The 15,769-nt window shown below is 38.0% G+C and overlaps 1 protein-coding gene across 2 annotated transcripts; it reads right to left on the bottom strand.

The window, feature by feature from the left end:
• Positions 1-312: 312 nt before the first annotated feature.
• On the bottom strand, positions 313-15,531 carry LOC126375043 (uncharacterized). 2 transcript variants are annotated; one of them, XM_050021894.1, is made up of 14 exons: positions 15,358-15,531; positions 12,053-12,291; positions 11,366-11,543; positions 10,730-10,884; positions 10,089-10,387; positions 9,668-9,927; positions 9,180-9,378; positions 8,690-8,959; positions 8,118-8,312; positions 7,221-7,376; positions 5,859-6,087; positions 5,234-5,421; positions 4,230-4,665; positions 313-448 (listed from the first exon to the last, which is right to left on the bottom strand). In XM_050021894.1, exons 2-13 carry the CDS (start codon positions 12,283-12,285, stop codon positions 4,526-4,528), a joined length of 2,502 nt encoding a protein of 833 aa, XP_049877851.1. In that variant the 5' UTR covers positions 12,286-12,291; positions 15,358-15,531; the 3' UTR covers positions 313-448; positions 4,230-4,525. The 2 variants fall into 2 exon arrangements, with proteins under 2 accessions (XP_049877851.1, XP_049877845.1); XM_050021888.1 differs by lacking the exon at positions 15,358-15,531 and adding an exon at positions 13,670-13,930.
• Positions 15,532-15,769: the final 238 nt, after the last annotated feature.

Genomic DNA, 15,769 nt, shown 5'->3' with positions numbered 1-15,769 from the left:
AATGTTTGGAAATGTTAATTGCTATATTTACACATTTTGGTTAGGCAGGAAAGTTAGTGTTGAGTCAATATTGGAGATGAAAGAATACCTACTAAGTACGTCAGTAACTTCACCCATTTAGGTCTTATTTTGGTCTTAAATGGCCGTAAGCTATTAAGGAGTAAGGGAGAGAGAGCGCGGTCTGTGTCCCGTTCGCACTTACGCGTTAGGCGGCACATGAACACAGTAAAAATGAGATTTTTGTAAGGAGTGTCTGGTCTGTGATGAAAGGTAAAGGTCATCAATATTTCATTGAAAAGAAAGATAAGTAGGTAAATAATAATTATAATTTATTTTTTCGTAAAAAAACAACAATCACAATATTACTGTTTACCCTGTCTATAAAGTTCTTGTATGAAAGTATTGTTTTGTTTTTGTTTAATTAAATATTTTTAAGTAATTTTTTAATCTACGTGGGTAATTCTTAAATAGTTTTCAGAGAACCCAAAAAAAATAAATGTATATTTTTATGAGTTTTTATGATGCAAATCAAAAGTTTATGTCAAAAGCATATTTTAGATGCATATGGACAAGCTTAATACCCTCAGGAATATTAAAAAACAAGGATACAAAAACACGGTTGTGACATTTGTGCCTCGGTCGTGACATCACTAAACAAGGCTGTGACACAATATGACATGGATGTGACTGTTTTGCATTTTTCATTGTAACTGTTGCTGTTATTTTTTTGTCATCTTAGTTTTTTGTCTCAATTGATTGGAGCGATTAGGCAGTAAGCAAACACTGAATTCCGTTCCGTCCGTTCTTTCATTGTGTATGCTTGAAAAAGTAGAATTTGGTGATACTTACTATTTTTATGCACTGTAATCTGCAATGTACCTAACCTGAATTGATGCAATAAACGTTTATTATTAATTTATTTATTTAATTGGTTTAATCAAAAGTATTTATTTGGTAATCTTCTTTCTGATTATGAGATACTTAACTAAATCACAATAATTGAGATCGCGTCATAAAAAAGTAAAATCCTTTATTTAAAAACTGTAATGCTCTCTTATCTGCAAATGATGTGGAAACAAAAACCTATATACTTTCGCCTACCAGTAGGGGGTTCTTGCAAAACAGAAACAACGTCTTCAGGACCTTTTTTTACTTATTGTACATTTGCCGCAGATGGCATTAACTCCTTGGCCGGACAAATGGGGAGCGCTGAAGGCTCTCATCCGGTACAATGTTTTAGACAACAGGCCTGAGGGTGGCCAGGTGGGCGCGAACCTCGGCTCAGGGCGTCGTCTGAGAGGAAAAATATTTGAAAGAGTTAATCGACCCAAGTGGGTCGATAACAATAAGCGCTGTATTGAGGGAAGTCGTCCACCACGCCGGCGGGGTCAGTATCGGGGCCCTGAAGTGTTTGGTGTCGCGAGCTGATTGGCTGCCTCTATGGCTAGAGTAATCGGGTCGTCGGGATCGTATATTACGTCCTTCGGACGCCGATACTTTTCAGTACCGTCCCTAAGCGGGATGTATTCGGAAGCCGCAACTACCAGGGGATTTGGGTGGTGTGAAGCAGAATCGAAAAAACTTTTGAAGCTAAGTTGAGCCATTGGGCAATGGTTGGCAGACCTAGGTCAATGTGCAGATTTTCATTGCGAAGGAACCACGGAGCTCCCGTGGCTTTCCACATGAAACGATTTTGTATTACCTGTAGACGGTGGATTTGAGAGGGACTCGCGTGAGTGAAAACTACCCCTGCATAGGTCATGATCGGACGGAATTTCACGTTATTCCTAAAGGACATTTTACAACGCTTGTTAAGGAGACAATGAAGACGGCCCATTACAAATGCGCGCGATTGCGTTTGATATGGGCCTTGAAAGTAAGACGTCTATCTAAGACTACGCCGAGATATTTGACTTACTCCTTCCATTCGGCTTGCCAAACATCTTGATGACTTTAAGTTGACGGCGTGACCGTGGCGTGTTATAAGAGCTCTTTGAAAAGTACACCGCTACACTTTTCTCCGGGTTTACCTCGATTCTCCATTTGCGAAACCACTTGCCCAAGGCATTGGCCGCGCGTTGGAGAATTCCAGTCGTCATAACTCGACCACGGCACGAAGAATAGATGGCTGTATCATCCGCAAATGAAGCTAAAACCAAACTGCTCTGTTGGAATAAGACTATTGGATTCGGCGTAGTCCCGTAATCTAGCAAATATGAGCCGCTCAAAAATCTGCCCCATGGTATTGAGGAGACTTATGGGGCGGTAACTCGAAGGTTCGTTTTTAGGTTTCCCAGGCTTTGGTATACCAATTACAATTGCTTCTTTGACTTTTTTGACGCAGTTGCTCATGGCAACGTTGAATATTGCCGTTAGTAAACAGATGAGGGGAGCACCGAAGTTTTTAAGGACACGATTCGTGATACAGTCTGAACCAGGGGCTTTTCGGGTTTGAAATTTTTTGATGATACCTAGTACCTTTTCTTCAGTGACCTGTGGAAGAGGAGGATCGGTGCAGAAGCCCTACGCTGAACTTCAGAGTTCACCGTCAAGCGGTGCCTACGATCGATAGGGAGAGTGCTGGGCGAGCATTGGGCTTCGCGACTGTCGGCAAGGCATTCGGCTTTTTCGTCATCGTCAAAAGCGGGGGGTTGGTTGGGCCTATTGAGAGGAGGAGTAGGAACAACCGTATCCTTTTGAAGAGACCTAGACAGCTGCCAGATGGCCTGGTGGTGGGGCTCAATGCCGCTCAAAAGATTATTCCACCGATTCTGTCGCATGTCAGTAATACATTTTCTTACAGTATGCTGCAAGAGACGCAAATGACGACGACATTCCTCGGTGCGATTGAAATCATATGCGCGGGTGGCTGCGTTTTTCTCATGGATGTTGGTAGGCAGTTTCCAGCGATGGTCTTCCATCTCCAGAACCTGTGTTGAACTTTCGTTCAAAACCGACCTCACGTGATCCGTGAGGGAGTTAATAGCTGTCGAGGCCTCCTCTAAGGAGGTTATTTCTACTGGGAACTTCAGGGCCAAGATCTGCAGAATCGTTGCTATTCCAGGTAAAGACCGTGTCTCCTGATATCACGCTATGATACTTCTTCTTTGTAAATTTAGTGTAGTAAGGGGGATCAGGGTTGTCGTTATTTATACTAACAATTTGACCAACAAATGTTTCTTCTTGAACTCAGTTAGTTTCCTTTCAATCCCGAAATCCACTTCCGTAACAATACCATACAACCGCCTAAAAACCCCTGCCTAGTGTGGCTATGAATAATTTCCTTCCAAATATCTTGGAAGAGGCCCTTGCTCTATACTAGGATCTATATGGACTAGTAAAGTAAGTACTCGTGTGTAAGCATATCAAACAATAATATAATTTATAAAAGCAACAAAACCCACAAAATTATTGAAATAAAAAAGAATGTCACGATCGTGCATTATATGTCACAACCATGTGTTTAAAAAGTCCACGGCTGTGACATTTTTATCATTACATGGTCGTGACAATTTGAAACGTGTTCGATATAACCCAAAAGCTATCCACGATACTGCAAATCTTAAGTAATTATTTTAAACTACACTGTATGACGTGCATATTACTTTTCAAACAATAGTGTAACACTGATACTTAAGTTTAAAACTCTTACACGGCGTTGACGAGTTAAGGTTGTCCTTTTTTTAAAATGTAAAAGCAGATTGATTTTATACTGGTCTCAACGCTCTTAGCCATTTGCAATACTGACAAGATGATATTGTTGCCGTTCTAAAAAAACTTAGAAATGGTTGTCAATGTCATAGATTTATTTCTACCGAGTATTGCAATTTTAAAGTGTCGCACACGGTCGTGACACAAAAACTGCTCACAAAATGTATGATGTTCAAAATCATAAATAGTGTGCATTATTTATATATTTTGTTAAACAGTCTTATAGAACAAAGGTTCGTCTTGCATAGTTGTTGTAATATTTCGAAAAATAACATGCTACATCTTCAGAAAAAAACATTTTATCTGCAATTCTGGCAATCTCACACGACACGTTCCGTGACATTTATGACTTCAAATTTTTTTAAATATAATATCTAATAATTTTATGGCAAAAATTATATCCGTACACGATACTAGAAGTAATTACCTAAGTAAAATAATTCAGGGGTCACCGATTTTCCTAAAAAACATATACAATTCTTACAACTCACACAAAAAAACGTAAGAATAAGAATCACCCACGTACAGTAGTACCTACACATGTTGTTTCAAATAGTCATTATAAGTAATTTATATTCACTAAAATAATAATCAAGTGTTAAAAAAACAATTTTGTTATATTATAGATAGATAATATTCATTATATTATGAAAACCGCTTACAAACTAATTAAGCATTCCAAATCACATAGAAAACTACAAAACTAAAGAAGTTGGTGGTACAAAATTAACAGCTAAATAACTATTTGTTTAAGTATGTCATTCTTTATAAGGGTATGTGTCTACTTTACGTAACCTTAATACTGGTGGGTAAATTAAAGCCTGAACACATGGACCAAGAAGGCAATGGCTATAAATGCAAAACTGACGCTGACTCCGCTAGCACCATTGAAACACCCGAACTCTTCGATTTGAACTTGATATTGGATGTTGTATGGGAATCTGCAGCGAGCTCCTGTAGATCAAAGAACGCAAAATTTTAATTACCTAGCACATAAGCCATAAGGTACTTAAAAATAAATTGTAAAAAAATTACAAAAGAATTGTGACAATTTAGTATTTATTATCATAATAACATAACACTATATAGTATCACGCCTGTATCCCAGGAGGGGTAGGCAGACGTGTAACTATAGATAAACTTATTCCTCGCCAGTTAGGTACGTTTAAGTCTCATTTAATAGGGGGCGAGACTATTGCCATTAACCGGGTACAAATCGTGGAAACCACGTGATATCCAAAATTGAATTCAAATTCATAAAGCCGAATTCACTGGTTTAGAGCCCGAGCCAGAAATCGAACCCGTTACACTACGATGTTAAGCCACAAGTTCGCCGAACAGAACATCACGGTTTTTATTTATTTAGCGACACATGTTATTTAGAAATATGATTGCCATTGCGTAATATTTATTGAAACGTTTTTTGTATAACTTTATGGTCTAATAAGCAAGTGTAATAAAAAAGAAGAATAAAGAAATAAGTACTAGCAACTGTAACCTATTTAATTTTTAGAGAACTTACCAGTACAAACAGCACTTGTGGTGGTAGTGGTCGCTACAGACTGGACGGATATGTAGAAGAAGGGACAAGAGTTGATGGTCGAGTACCCGTCGCAGGCATTCCGCAAGCTTATTTCGATATTACCGTTGCTCGCCAGTGTTTGGCATGTCACAGAATTTTCGTCTACATTCACAATTGTTCCATTTTGCCTGGAATTTATAACAGGGGGGTTAAAAAGGCCACATCGAAGCAATTCATCTAAAAAAGCAATATTGCAATCTGACATTTGCGCATATAAAACTAAGTGCGCAATGCAATCAACTGTCAAATTGCAATATTGCCTACTTAAATGAATTGCTTCGATGTGTCCATTTTAACACCCCAGATCACTTTTTATTTCATCCTCGTGACTTATCGGAGATTTGCCTCAGTTGGCATTGACTACTTGGTCGGATAAATGGGATCACTTCGACCACAAGCACATCCAACTGAGAATACACGTGAATCATTTATTAACGTTTTATTAACCGTGAATTGGACTCGGCGTCTGTTACACGGGCAGTCCACAAATTAAACAGCTTGCCAGCTAATTTGTCCATTGTCTAATAAGAATATTATTGTCACAATGCGTGCTAATTCAACATACCTAGGTTGTGTTACAACACGGGAGTGGCAGACAACCAGACTACCTGTTCCGGAACTGGATCGTACGATTCTAACTCTCCTGTTGTCGTTATTCTGGTAGAAGTAGTTTGGACTGATAGAGTAGAAGTTAATATAGCCAGGTTCAACGTTGTCATCAAACTGTCGGGTTCCAGACTGTGAGTCTGGGGGATACGTAGAACCGCAGTTCGGATTGATAATTCTTCTTCCGACTGTAACAAAAAAGGCGACCACAATTAGGCTGCGTTTTCACCGAAGATGAGCGAGGATGCTTAGCAAGGATAAAAGCTGCGCTGCGAAGTAAGAATAAGAAAGTGATAATATTGTTTCTTAACAAACTCATCCCTCTCTACACATCCTCGCTCGCACATCATTGGTGGAAACCTAGCCTTAGAGTACGCGCCATTAAAAGAAGTCCCGCCAATTTTAATGGAGCTAATTGACAAGTGATAATAGTCATAATATTTATAATTACATGCAGATATTGCGACAGCAGTGCCGCGGCTGCGGGACTGCTTTTGTAGCGCGGAGTCTATGTACTTATAGAATGGTCTTAGCTACTTTATGATCTCGGGCATCTCGAAGGAGCAATGAAGTAGGTACATAATTTATAGACAATGGATCTTGCGTTCTTAGATAGGTCGGTCGGTACGCCAATACTTGGACTATAGTTTGAATGAATATTGAATATTGAACAGCCTATTACATTTATTTTTACCGACTTCAAAAAGGAGGGTTTCAATTTGACCCGTATTGTTAATATAGCTATGTGGGTATCTAAACACATGTCACAAACAAAGGTGTATGTAACTATGTATTCAACTTAGGAAATAGTGCAAGTTTCACATAGTTCGGCTTAGTATTTTAAAGTTACGGTCAAAAAATGTATTATGAAATAAAAACAATGATCGCGTTGATGTCTTTTGTATGTATGAAGCCTTTAGGAGAGTTAGTAGGCAACCTGAAGCCGTTAGAGGACATTTAATAGTGTGTATTAAAATAATTCTATTAGTATTGTCCAACTTAGGGCATAGTGCAAGTTTCATAAAAATCGGACACTTTCGACTATTAAACATTTAGTAGTCAATTTATTATTAAGTACTTATATCTAATAAATATTCTAGAGTCCATTTGGGCGTAAATTAATGAAAATTGGAAAACGGTCAAAGGTGTAACGGTCATACATTAAACGAATTATATATATTATATGGCCTGCCTGTTACATTCAAGTGTTTTGATAAGGTTAGGTAGGTACCTAAATTTATTTAGACTCTAACGTTCATTATATTCAATAAAATATTACTTCTTAATTTTTATTGGACAGATTTTTATTTTTATATCTTACCTTGTTGAATTCTATCACGGACGGGAGACATTACGAGTGGAATACTGTTATCAGACGACCCAAGTGATATTGTCATAATATCATCGTGCATGTTCCGAACCAAATTCCACAGGTTGTCATGTTGATTTGTCGATGTTGCGAATTGGATTCTGAGGTCTGAAACATGTTTATGATTAGAAGCTGGTAACTAGCTCAGAACAGAAATATCTGTGGTAGCTAGTCATCTCATTCGTGGCAGATTTACCTTAGCTTGACGCTACCACGCTACTTGTTATATCACTTAACAGATACTTATTGAGTACAAAATTTCCTATAAGTACCTACCACCATAATAAACAATCAATAAATCAATCAATAATACTTTATTGCACAACAACATATACAAAGGACATAAACATACGAATAAACATTAGCACTACCTATAGGCGGCCTACCTACAAACCTACTCCGTCTAGGCGATTGAATTGGCGATCTTCTTTATTTTTAACGTGACTTATTGGAAACTTGCCGCAAATGACATTAACTACATGTGCGGACAACTGGGGAGCGCTAGACTCTCACCCGGTACGAAATTTCAGACAACAGGTCTGAGGGTGTCTTCTGAGAGGATTATATTTAAATAATTAATTAACCCTAGTGGGCCGATAGCGAAAAGCGCTGAATAAAGGTTATCGTCGACCACGCCGGCGGAGTCGCGTGTCCCGGGGACGCGTTAGGATGCAACTGAAGGCAGTTGTCATCGCTCTACACGGCGCGGCTCCACAGGGCCGCAGACGATCCGATAATGCTGCATGAACGCACGGCTCGTAGGAACGGTAGTAGGTAAATAACGCGCGCAGTACATAGAGTGACGGAGCGTTATCCATATTACTTAGGTACATACTTAAAATATCTTACCAGGGACAGTCTCGTTGAGAATGCGAGCTTGTTCCCAAACACGCTCATTGTTCTGCAAGTTGCCAGTGTTAAGCAAGAATAATAGTACTGTGCTGTTGCCTCCGACATAATTTGAGTTCCTCTCATGGTCCAACTGGGCGTGCATCATTGTACGCACGTTCGTGAACACCGTCTCTAAATTGACTGATGTTAGTACTGTGAAAAGAATCAATAAACATTTGTTTGAGGTTTACGGCTATTATCACAATTAAAACATATAACACCGGATTCTTACCGTGTTAAAATTAGGAATGTGAGACTCCCGATATATCAACACTGTTGTCTCATAGTGTCATACCCCTGAACACGGTAAGAACCCGATATTATGTGGTTTTCATTAAGAAGCAATATGATTATAATTTTGTATTTACTGTTTTACTTGTTATATGCATTCGTAAAAGGAGTAAAGAAACATGATTCTGAATCAAATCTAAAATAAATTAAGTACGTCAAAAATATGTTACCAGGATATCATATTATTAAAGATATGCGTAAGTAATGAATTCATTATTATGATGAGTTAGTATACTTACTACTTTGATGCCTAGCTGCTGTATAAGCGCTATGGAACTCTGCTAACGAGAAGGTGGTGTTGACAACAAGACTTGCGTCTGCAGCATTCAGCAACGTGACACTTGATCCAAACTTGTTAACTTCAATGACGTCCAGAAGGAAGGAGATCGCAGGGTATATCGTCAAGTATTGCCAAGAACCATCCAACACTATGTACAGGTTGGTGGCCGAGCGGAAATCGTTACTTGTAGTTTCAGTTGTGATACAATTCATGTCATTGAGGTTGCTTGCTGAAAATGGAAATAAATAATATTAAGTACGTATAATACCGTCTATATGAAAATTACATCGATAATATTCTGACTCTTGACAGGATATGAACCCGTAGCTTATATTAGACACAAATTAAATCCTTAAGGATTTTAGTGTCCACTAAATGTAAAAAAAAAAAACTCCTCTTGTCAAAGCGGAAAGAGTTATCGGTACGAAAACAAAATAACTTCAACTTACTCATGTAACTCTGGAAACTCGACACAGCGCTAGTAACAAGTTGATCTAATCCTCCAGTGATGGTGCCTCGTAGGGGCATGTTGGTGTCGAGAGCCGCAGCGAAGGCATATGTTTCTGCAGCTAAAGTCTGGTCTGATATGTACGTCCGGGCGAGTTCAATCCTGTTACAAGCTCTAAGATCTGGGCTGAATACGCCATTCTGGAAAGTTTAACAATATGTTTAAACAACACATACAACGCAGTAAAAATATGGTTATTAAGTTAATTTTTATTCCACTGTGGTTCCTAATATCCATCTTAGGGCTAGTTGGTACGTATACCAGGATTGGCTGCGGGTTGTCTCCTTGATAACTTGAGGTGAGGCGCTGCTTAGCCTTATATTATACGGTATACGGGCGGTACACAGTATGTATAATGTATATTTATGTCATGGCCTTGATAATTTATATATTTTTGAGAAAAAAAAAACAAAGTAAAAAATATCATACCCTGGGCGAATAGTACATATCGAGCAACTGGGACAATTTCAAGCTGTTGTAAGTTCCTAAAATAGCAGAAATGCTGGACCCCAACACGAAGCCATCGACGTCTCCTCTGATTTCAGGGTCGGTCATCTCCAGGTTATTGCGAGTCTGCAACACGAAGTGCTTTGTCGCTTGTGTGCTGTTCCAGCCACCAGCTGCTCCGATTGATACTTGCGAGGAACCTCTGTCTGTTCCTTGAATTAGTGCAGCCTCCGCCAAATCGCCTGCGTAGTGTTTAAGTTTCAATTAGACATCAAAAGATTATATGAGGGGAAGGATCGAATAAATCAGGGGAACTTGCTGCTCTAGTTAAGCTCAAGCGAACTGGCTAATTCTTTCACCATCAGCAGGACCAAATGTAAGGCGGAGTAAATGAAATTCGTACCTGATAATGTTGCTGGAAATATTGATGTTACAGTTTGTTGAACATTTGGGTAGTTTACAGCGGAGCCCTTGGCTAAATCGATGACCGGGACTTGTTGCGACTGCGCACCTCCTGCGATACCAGCTATGACATGTCCAGCTGATACTGCACCCCACTGCGTCTTAACAACTCCTCCAAGGATCGGGCATTGGCTGTCTCCGAGCAATTGGCGCTCAGACCTTCCACCACCATAGTTGGAATACTCAACATCGTCATTTGGATTGTACTCGTTAATCTGGCCATTTTGGTCAGTATTGCTCCTGAAATTGTGAAAATGTACATTATAAGAAACTTAATTGGTCAAGTTTTGTTATAAAACTATAAGTGCCAGAAAAGACATCAACGAGACCTGACATTCAAACAAACAAATATACTTTATTGCACACAACATACAAAACAAAATTATGATAGATACAGTACAATCTGAAGGCCTTATTGCTAAGCAGCAATTTCTTCCAGGCAACCAGTGGAAAGTGGTGGTTTTGTACTTTCTTACAAAGTTATTATCAATTCTCAGGGTGTGGATCTCTAAAGAATATGTTATATTTGTCTTGTGTGTGTCAGAACTCTATGGAGGTAAGGTAATACAAAGTGATAGTTACATGCGTGACAGGTCAAGGATCTCAACATCTTCACTGATATGGCGGGCCTCCCGAGCGGTCCTCATTGTACGGTACTGAGACAGCGTGTTGCAAGTGTTCTCATCCCCTCGGAGCCTGGCGTCCACTGTCGTCGACAACATGTGGTGAAGAGAGCACTGGCGGCAACAATAATTAACTATTTACATTTAATTGTATACATATGTATCTTTATACAGATCAAACAAGAAATTTAGTCAAAAGAAAATGCCCTGCAACTGTTATTGCTACTATACGCAGTGAATACCCTTCAACAAGAAGACCACCCCGTTCAGTTGGGATACTGTTTTAGAGATTCGACCGCTTGATGTGGTGACTCCTTACTATATCGCGTGAAACTTTTGAAGATAAATCTTAGGTAAGTACGTAACGGTAAAGATGTTACGGATACGGAAAGAGTTAATGCGGTTGTTTCCCAAGAAAATATATTTTAATTAAAAATATATAAAAATATAATTTCATTGCAATATTATACCGATAAAGATGACACGACCGATGATGATGATGGTGATGGGTTACTCCACCGACAAGAGCGCAGCTCATAGAGAGAGAGAGAAAGATGACACATAATACAGGGTACATAATGAGTACTAATCATACCTTTAGAGCTGATGACAAAGTATTATTTGCCAGAACTTGCAAGTTGTTTGGGATGATTCTGGTCAGAAGCAGCCGGTGTCTATGGAAAGAGTGGAAAGTTGGAGCGTATGGCAGAACATTCGCTGAAGTTATCCCCAGGGTCTCTGGTCGGTGGAACTCTATGCCATCCTGTCGGTACCTGGAAGTTGGTATAAAGATAATTTGTAGCTTCTTCTTTACAATAAGTATGAAGTAAGGGGGGTGCAATTGTTTGCATTGCGCACTTACTTTTATATGCGCAAATGTCAAATTGCAATATTGCTTTCTTTCCATTTCCATTTTAACCCCCCAGTTATGTATCAAGAGAGTATTATTATACTTACCTATTATTTTACACAGGTAACTGTTTAAAGACAGAAACCGGCCTCTTCGTTAGAGAGTGTTTAAGAAAGATACTAAGTACCTACATTCAGACAGGTTTAGTTCATTCGAAGAAGTACTATTGCTCATTACAAAGTTTTGTATTTTCCTCACTGACCATTACTTAATGAGTTTCTATCCAGTCAAGTCAAACTGTAAATAATTAAGTATTGACTTTAAAATTATTACCTCTAAGTTTATTTCTAAGGGTTCGGACCACTGCACCGAAATTTGTCCAACTGTCCGAATGATATTTAGTAAATAGGTACGATATTTTAGGGTACTTACGTGTGTAACAGCAACACAGCAAGTTGCCTCAAATCCACGTTCACGTTGGGGTTATCTTCGATCTGTCTGATGATGTCGATGAGGACTGGTATAGTGGTTGGCGGCAGGTTGTTCCTGTTAACCAGGTTGGAGTCCATGTAGCATTCTCGCAGTTCCGGTGCCACGCTGGTCTGAGCAGTCAGCTGCGCGTACGCACCTGTTGCCGCTAGCAGCACTATTGCTAGCCTATACATGATTACCTGAAAATGTTTTGTATAGTTTATTATCGTTTATAAACATTATTCGCTCAAGATTGGGGTCTTAAGATGTAACTAAAATGTGTGCGAAGTTTAACAGCAAAACTATTAAATTATGTTTTGATGAAACAGTAAAAGAAACATATTTTATGATTAAAAAAGTAGTCGTACACTATCTATTGAAAAATCCATGGTGTTTCCATATCAAAGCCTGTATTATGAATCATCGTTATCTAGTGATTGATGCAAACAAGTATGTGTTTCAGGAACCTAATCCACATTCCACGAATGAAAAGTAGCAAGCAGGTACTGATATGATAAAGATACGGATGACGAACACTCGTGTTATTTTAAACTTTTATCATTTTCAAGGAGCGGTGCGGATGTAAGTATACCTCAATGTTTAATATAATCGATTACTAATTATTTCCGAAAAAGGGTAATTATTTCTAATCAATTTCTAAACAACCTATTTGTTACCAAGTTTTCCATATCACTGATTGATTGTAAGGCAAGGACAGATTGATTGAAATGTATCGCATAGGACATAGAGCAACACGGGCCCTCTGGCGGACTCTAAGCATGGGTATCTTGGGAAATAAAGAACTTATTTTACGTTTTCACCATATCGTACCACGGAAAATGTTGCATTATGTATTTTATCCAGCTAAGTAACTACTTCTCTACTAAGGAGTAACTACTCCTTCCGAGGAAAGAAACTAAAAAAATGTGAGGTACTTCACGTTTATTTTGCTTCCATGTGATAAACAATTTTCTCTAGCGTTGTATCGTTATTTATTATATATTATCGAGTTTTCTTTGCGCTTTCACATGTACCTAATGTAGACGACAGGTCGACATGGCAATTCTCGACGTTTTCAATATCGATATATTTTTATTATGTATGTAACAAAATCTGAATAAAATAATACCACGTTTTCATTTAAGTTAATATTTATTCATCTGAATCATCTAACGTATCGCTACAAAAACTTAAAGAATCTTCGTCACTGGTATCTCCAACTTTTATAATAAAATCTTCCATTTCATTTTCCATTCCCATGTCTTTTTCCCAATATTCATTTTCAAGGTTCTGGACATGTTTTTCGAAATTGTTCGGGTGTGCGGGAGTGCGGGGCGACCCCGCCTCCGCGGCTCACCTCATGCCCCGATTGCCATGTCGACCTGTCGTCAACAGTATGTATGCTACATAAATCGTATCATAAACCTTATCAGTGATACAAGTTTGGAACTGAATTAGCCAGAAGGTTACCCAATATTAAACAAGTCTGTTTACTTGCGCTAGTTTCTGTAGATAAAGATATCAAATAGGTGAGTCCCTTAGAAATAGTGATATGTTTCTATGAGTATATCTACTTACTCAGTTAGACGGTGATCATATACATCAAAAATACTATTACACAAACGACTGTAAAGTAACTGCAATACATGAACACTTATTTATCGCTTCTGTAAAATTAGTCTTTCTGATTTTGTTTGGAGTTTGAGAATAAATTACTGGTGCTGTACTGGTAATTTTATGGAATAATTTTGTGTATTATCAACCCAGAATGTTGTAAATATCAATATTTTCATAGAAATATGTCATCACGTGCAAACAGATGCGATATATAATCACGTTGTACTGCTTGTAATAGCAAATGTAAATGGAGGTCGTGCCCTAAGATGACCTTCATAATCTGTTATCTTTTTGCGAGATATTGTTCCTAATTACCTATATTAATTACACACAATATTTACCATTTAGATTTAAGTACGACTTATTTATTGAACATATTATTAAACTTCATATCATCATTATTAATTACTTACAGCTTTTTTAAACGATCGTGGTGCCACAGGCACTTTATGGTATCATTTTTGTTAAGGGTGTGGGACCCTGGCTACGTACGTTGTGGGGGTAACTCGAAAGTCGCATTTGAAGTTTAGGCACACCCCAGAAACTTCATACAAACAACCTCGTCTTATACAGACACTATACAATGACGTTATCGACACAGCGCAACTGTGTGTGTGACGTCTAAGAGCTGCCAATTACAATACCTAATTTAATCTTTCTTACTTAAGTAAGTAAGTAAGTACTACGGTAGTACTATTATTTATTCTGTGGTATTACTTACGAAAGATGCTTTTATAATAATCAGTTAATATTTATTTATTCATTTACCACACAAATAACAAATAAGAAATTTTGAACAATAAAGGTTCCCAATACAGTAAATAAATAAGTTTTTGCACTTGACTTAAAAAAATCACTGAACTAATTAAATATATTCACATTATTTCTACTTTAAGCACTTAGCCTATGTTCAATTTTATTGCAAATTATTAGCATGTTTTGATGAACAATTTACCATGAAAAATAAATATACATATAAGCGCAGGGAACCCAGAGCTGGCAATTACTGTGATATCAAATATTCGTATCAGACGAAAGAACATCTGCGCCCAATTTCAAAATTCGAACATAAACAAAACTGATAAAAAATAAAAACAACGGTCAGCGCGCTGCCTTCACGACTCAAGTCTAAACTATGTTCGAGGGGACGTGAGGCTGGTGGGGGGCGGAAAGTTGCCGTTCTATACGTAGTATTATTCTTTATTCTATGGGTTAGGTTAAGTTTTTCTGTTGCTTTCACTTCAAAATTAGCAAGCTCTGGAATCTAGATGGATTTTACAACACATATTTGAATTCATTGAAAACTGTTTCTCTCTTTGGTGAGTGACAGAATCGATCACACGCTCCATAGATAGATACGTCGATACCAGTAACAAAATAGCAGCTGGTTTAGTAAGTTTAGTATTGTTTTTACATTCTGTACCTACAAACATTTGACGACGATTCAAACAAGAATCGTTGTTCTTTCTTTTATTTATAACTCCTTCTCCACACCCACGTTACACCACAGGTGCTGATGGTAAAATCTACACGATTTACAACCTACCTCGAATAAAAATAAAAAAACATTTAATACAGCACAATCCTGTAGTAAATAAACCACTCGAAAACTAAAACAACGAGATGACTCACTTTAAATATATACTTACACTAAAGAGAGAAAGTCCAAATAAGATTCAAACACTAGAATTCACTGTTCACCTTTTCAGCACAGTCACACAATCACATGTCACAATAATGTACCTATTTTTTAAAACAAATTATGACATTGCTTTGAAATAGAACCGGGCGCGGCCTGCGCATACCTTGTGCAGACTTATAAAATAAAGGGTGCCAGGTACATGATAAGATAATGAAAACAGGTCTAGATAAAGGTAACGGATGATAGCCATTGGTGTTATCTTACTATATCTGTTTTTGCCAGTGATTACAGCCGATAGCACCTGATTATAAAGAAACAGTGGACTCATTTTGTAAAAACTCACTGGGTTTCTATTACAGAATTTAGGTTTCGCTAATCTTTAGGAGTTATTACTAATGACCACATAGTTATATATACGT

Source organism: Pectinophora gossypiella, chromosome 2 (genome assembly GCF_024362695.1).
Source record: "Pectinophora gossypiella chromosome 2, ilPecGoss1.1, whole genome shotgun sequence".
NCBI classification, from domain to species: domain Eukaryota; kingdom Metazoa; phylum Arthropoda; class Insecta; order Lepidoptera; family Gelechiidae; genus Pectinophora; species Pectinophora gossypiella.
Note: the sequence above shows the minus strand (reverse complement) of the source record. Positions and strands in the feature narration are given on the sequence as shown.